General features: G+C 43.6%; 1 protein-coding gene across 2 annotated transcripts in view; it reads left to right on the forward strand.

Annotated features, from left to right (window-relative positions):
• Virma (vir like m6A methyltransferase associated) overlaps positions 1-5782 on the forward strand; it is a 64127-nt gene extending 58345 nt beyond the window's left edge. For both annotated transcript variants that reach the window (XM_059253860.1, XM_059253859.1), the window contains exons 21-24: positions 418-584; positions 1189-1520; positions 4581-4724; positions 5452-5782. In XM_059253860.1, coding sequence (XP_059109843.1) covers positions 418-584; positions 1189-1520; positions 4581-4724; positions 5452-5606 — 798 coding nt within the window. In that variant the 3' untranslated portion in view covers positions 5607-5782. The remainder of the gene's footprint in view (positions 1-417; positions 585-1188; positions 1521-4580; positions 4725-5451) is intronic.
• The last annotated feature ends 218 nt before the right edge of the window (positions 5783-6000 follow it).

Raw genomic sequence — 6000 nt, forward strand, 5'->3', positions numbered from 1 at the left:
AAAAAACAAAAAAACAAACAGGATAAAACCTAAACTTCCCCTTTCGTGTATGTATGTGTGTAGGGGGGGAGGGGGTGTGCAGGATTTGTGTGTGTGTGTGGGTTTTTCAAGACAGGGTTTCTCTGTGTAACCCTGACTGTCTTGGAACTCACTCTGTAGACCAGGCTGGCCTTGAGATCCGCTTGCTTGAGTGCTGAGATTAAAGGTAAATGCGATTTTGAGGCGGAGTGCCGTAATTAGTTGAATTCCTACGGCTTTCTGTTGTTACCAATGATGTTGCTTTCTGGAAAGATAGAGGTAGATTTATAATCAGTTTACAGTGAGAGTGAAATAGAATTTGTAGGTAATGGCGGTTTCTGTAGTGAGTGTTACACAAACTTAAATGGAATGTATTTTATTTTACATCTATGACTGCAGGTAAAGGTTGACTTGATTGAGCTCTCTGAAAAGTGCTGTAGTGACTTTGATTTGCACTCAGAATTAGAGCGCTCCTTTTTGTCAGAACCGTCATCTCCAGGAAGAACTAAGACTACCAAGGGATTTAAACTTGGGAAGCATAAGCACGAGACTTTCATAACTTCAAGGTAAAGTTCATTCCACGGAAGATCTTATTTTAAGATAGACACATATCTGTAGCCCCCTCCCTTCTTTTTTTTTCCCCCCCGAGAGAGGGTTTCTCTGTGTAACATCCCTGGCTGTCCTGGAACTCTCTATAGACCATACTGGCCTCAAACTCAAACGGATCTGCCTGCCTCTGCCTCCCGAGTGCTGGATTAAAGGTGTGAGCACCTTGGCTGGCATAATTGTAGTAGAAGTTTTTAAAGTGAGTCATTTGTCGGGGTATGCCTGGTGCGTTATGTTGTTCTTTTGTTGCTGTTGTTGCTGGGGTTTGAACCCAGGGTGTTGTACTTCCTGATTGCCCCGAGCTATCTTGAGCCCTCCTTGTTCTGTTCTTTGAGCCAGAAGCAGACGGATTGGATTGTTTAAAAATGTTGTTAGTCTTATCAACAAACAAGCATACTTAGTTATATCATCACAGAAAATAATATTACTGGAACAGTTCCTGTAACTGGAAGCAGCAAACAATGAAACTCCATTTTTAGTATTGTAAAGATGGACTATAACATATAATTTTCACTGGAAATCTGAAAAAGAAAATTTTCCCATAGAGTGCTTTTGTCTTAACAGTGGAAAATCTGAATACATTGAACCTGCCAAGCGAGCTCACGTTGTGCCACCACCAAGAGGCCGGGGCCGGGGCGGATTTGGACAGGGCATACGGCCCCATGACATTTTCCGCCAGAGGAAACAGAACACGAGCAGGCCACCATCTATGCATGTGGATGACTTTGTAGCAGCTGAAAGTAAAGAAGTGGTCCCTCAAGATGGAATACCTCAGCCGAAACGGCCGCTCAAAGTGTCCCAGAAGATCTCCTCTCGGGGTGGATTTTCAGGCAATCGAGGAGGGCGGGGCGCTTTTCACAGTCAGAACAGGTTTTTCACACCGCCTGCTTCAAAAGGTAACTGTCTGTTATGTCTCCTAGTGGTCTGGAGGGATGGAGAGTAACTATGTGACCAGATAGAAGAGGTTCACAAAACACTGCTCTCTTCTCGGAGTTATGCAGTTACGCCCCTCTGTTACTGTTTGCAGAGAGCTACTGAATTAGGGGTAAAATGAAACAAATCTCTCTTGTTTACTTCCCTTTGTTAGGTTGTACTTTAGTTTTTGGTTTGTTTGTTCGTTGGTTCCTTCCTTCCTTCCTTCCTTCCTTCCTTCCTTCCTTCCTTCCTTCCTCCCTCCCTTCCTTCCTTCGTTCCTCCCTCCCTCCCTTCCTTCCTTCCTTCCTCCCTTCCTTCCTTCCTTCCTTCCTTCCTTCCTTCCTTCCTTCCTTCCTTCCTTCCTTCCTTTTTTTTCTTTTCCTGGACACAAGATTTCCCTGGCTGTGTATCCCTGGCTGTCTTGCAACTTGCTTTGTAGACCTAACTAGCCTCAAACTCAGAGAGATCCACCTGCCTCTGCTTCCTGAGTGCTGGGATTAAAGGTGTGCACCTCCAGCACCTGGCTTTTTTTCCCCTTTCTTTCTTTTCTTTTTATTGTTTTCCTTTTTACATTAGAAAAAAAATTTTTTGAGGCAGCATCTCACAGTGTACCTTTGACTGGTCTGAAACTCATTATGTAGACCAGGTTGGTCTTGAACTCAGAGATCTCCTGAGTCCTGGGATTAAAGGACACCAACCAACTTGAAAACATTTTAATATATTTTATTTCTGTGGGTATTTTGCTTGCATATGTGTCTGTGCACCACATGTGTGTCTGTTGCTCAACGAGGCCAGAAGAGGGCATTGGATCCCCTGAAACTGGAGTTACAGGGGTATGAACCACCATGTAGGTGCTGAGAATGGAACCCTGTTCTCTAGAAGAGCAGCCAGTGCATTTAACCCTGAGCTATCTCTCTAGCCCTTACAATGAAAATTATATATATCCTTCCTGAGTAATACACAGATACCTTTTTCACAATTATACCTCTTAACATTTTGGTAAGATTGCTCTGTATAATTCATCTCTTGCTTTTCTTACCTAGTTTCTTGTCTTTTCTGTTTTGCATGCATCTGTGGTATGTATGGGTACATGTGTGTGGATAGGGGTAAGGGTGATATTGGTTGTCTTCCTCAAATATTCTCCACCTTATATATTGACACAGAACCTTTCACTTGACTCCAGGACTTACTGATTTACTAGTCTAGCTAGCCAGCATGGCCTAGGGATCCCCTTTCACTGCCTCTCAAGTGCTGGCATTACAAGTGGCTATCTATGCTTGCCCACCATTTATGTGTGTGTTAGGGATCCAGACTCAGTTCCTCATGCTTTTGTAACCTGCTCTTTCCCCTCTGAGCCTTCTCCCTGACTCTCTACATTCTTCTGAGACAGGTTGTTGCTATGTAGTTCACGCTAGCCTGGAACTCATAGTCCTGCTGGCCTTCCTCTTCCCAGTGCTGACCTTGCACAGTGCTGGGCATACACTACCATACGTGGTTTATGTGTTTTTCTCCTTTTTTAAAACCAGTTTTGTTTGTGTGTATGTGTCTGTGTGTGTGTGTGTTTTGTACACATGCACATATGTGTATATGCATGCTTACAGAGTCCAGAGTAGGCCAGCATTGCATCCCTTGGAACCAGGGTTCCAGGCATTTATGAGCTGCCCAGCATGGGTGCTGGTATTTGAAGTCTGGTCCTCATGATTGAACCACAAGTGTTTTTGCCTGCTGAGCTGTTTCTCTAGCCCCTATATTTTCTTTTAATGTTGTATTTGGTTTATTTTAAATTGTCTTGAGTTTAGAAACTGATTATACTTACAGATATTACTCCTTTGTTGTTATTGTTTTGTTTTTATACAAAGTTTTGCTATTTAGCAAGATTCATCCCAAATTTGTGATCCTCTTGCTTCAGCAAGTACTGGAATTACAGGCATATACCATGACACTGGCTTCAGAGGTCAGTCTCCTTCCTCCCTCCCTCCCTCCTCTTCACTTCCCTCTCTCCTCTCTGTCACACTCTATTTTATTTGAGACAGGGTCTTAGGTATCCTTTATGTATTATATGTATGGAAGCTGGCTTCAAATTCAGTATGTAGTCAAGGAAATCTTGTCTTCTTTACCTCATGAGTGTTTGGATGACAGGCTACCACAACCCAGCCATATTCTTTACTGGTGAACTGATAGCATGTTTTCATATCTGCTGAGTTAGGGGGTATGAATGAAGAGTTTGTATTAATCGCAATCATGTATACATAGGACATCAGGAACTGGTCTTTGTAGTTGGAAGTTTTACTGTGTCCCACCTGGTCCTGCAGCCACTCAGACCCAAGTAAACACACAGAGGCTTATATTATTTACAAACTGTATGGTCTATGGCAGGCCTCTTGCTAGCTAGCTCTTATATCTTAAATTAACCCATAACTATTAATCTGGGTATCGCCACATGTTCCATGGCTTTACCTGCGTCCCAGTACATGTGGCTCCTTGGGCAGTGCTGGGCGGGATGGTGTCTCTTCTCTTCTGCTCTTCTTCTTCCTGTCTATCTGCTTGTATTTCCTGCCTGCCTCTAAGATGCCTTGCCATAGGCCAATACAGTTTTATTTATCAATCAACACATATTCACAGCATACAGAAAGACATCCCACAGCAGTTCTCAGAACTTCATCTAGTACTCTCGAGTCAACCCCAAGGTGCAGTTTTATTAGACTCACTTTGAAGAAGACAGTGTAAGGGACAGAACTGCTGTTTGAACATGACAGTCTGGCACTGTAGTCACCTGCTTTTAACCATTGTGAGATGCTGTTCAGCTTCTGTCCTACCACTTCTGAATAAGAAGAGCCTGTGAGATTTCCGTTACTCCAGTTGGATGGGAGGGTGTGATGCTGAGTGCCCTGTACCCTCCACACTCAGAAGATGAAGGCAGGAAGACTGCAAGTTTGAAGCTGGTTTGGGCTATGACATGGCGAGACCCTTTCTCAGAAATCCCTCAGCAACAGAAGCAGTCCAAGTATGAAATCAGTTTTGATTGTGTTGTTTGTGTTTAGGGAACTACAGCCGTCGGGAAGGAACCAGAGGCTCTAGCTGGAGTGCTCAGAACACTCCTCGAGGAAATTACAATGAAAGCCGTGGAGGCCAGAGCAATTTTAACCGGGGTCCTCTTCCACCGTTACGGCCACTTAGTTCCACAGGTGCGTGCTCCTCCCCACGTGTTCCTGCTCAGATTGTGAAGGCCGTTTACTTCTGTTGTGGGAGAGACTATTTTAGTGTGTTGACTTATTTTAGAGTTAGAGTTATATCAGGGAATGAAATTTAACTGTTAGCATAAGTAATGTCTCGTGATGATAGGGTCTATTTAAAAATAAACCAGTGGTTATGGTGCCTTTTTAACTGCAAAGTATTTTGATAGCAAAGGTAGCATCGCATGGTAGATACTGTTCAGTGTACAGTATTATAAGCGTAGAACCTTTTCTACATTACTACTCAAGTTTGGGATTCTGGTCAAAAGCAGCTTTGTTTTTAAATGAGCATTCTAAAAATGAGTTCTTTTTCAAAAAGATTGTGTGCGTAGGTGTGTGTGTGTGTAGGGGTGTGTATAGGGATGTGTGTGTGTGTGTGTGTGTGTGTGTGTGTGTAGAGGGGTGTGTCTGTGTTTGTGTAAGTACCTGAGGAGGGCCGAGGAAGGCACTGGATTCCCTGGATCTGGAGTTACCTGACAGGTGCCGAGAAGGCATGGAGGGCCAGTCCTCTGAAAGAACAGCAAATGCTCTTAACCACTGAATTATCTCTCCAGCTCTAAAGTGAGTTTTAGTTGGGATATAATTCTCAAAAATCACAGCTCGCCTATTTAAAAGTATAAGCACCAATACAACAGGAAAAGAAAGGATGGTTGGACTAAGTGGTCTTTTTCTTCTCTAGGCTACCGCCCGAGTCCCCGGGACCGTGCTTCTAGAGGCCGTGGGGGGCTCGGGCCTTCCTGGGCTGGCGCCAATAGCGGCAGTGGAGGCTCGAGAGGAAAGTTTGTTAGCGGAGGCAGCGGGAGAGGTCGGCACGTGCGCTCTTTCACTCGATAGACTTGGGGCACCCCAAGTGAATGGACATTTCATGAGGACAAAAAAAAGACATTGGAGGACCAATTTAGACTTAGCAGTTCTATCTGGAGACATCCGAGAGAGTATTTTTATCTGAAGAAAGCAGATTTTGTTTGATACTTAACGAGATTTCAATAAAAATCCAAACTTTGTATGTATGTTTGTATATATTTTTCCCATTTTTATATGGTATTTATTTAGAAAATTTCTAGGTAGAAAGAGAAAAAACTAAATGACTTGTTTTGTATTTTCCTTGCTTATACAACGGATATTCCCAAGCTTTCTTAGCCTGTGACACCCTGTAGTGTTTCCGTCATTTCTCAGTGTCCCCAGCCAGAAGCAACCGTCAGGTCCAAACACCCGAGGACTTGGCACC

This window comes from Peromyscus eremicus, chromosome 2 (genome assembly GCF_949786415.1).
Source record: "Peromyscus eremicus chromosome 2, PerEre_H2_v1, whole genome shotgun sequence".
Classification (NCBI taxonomy): Eukaryota; Metazoa; Chordata; class Mammalia; order Rodentia; family Cricetidae; genus Peromyscus; species Peromyscus eremicus.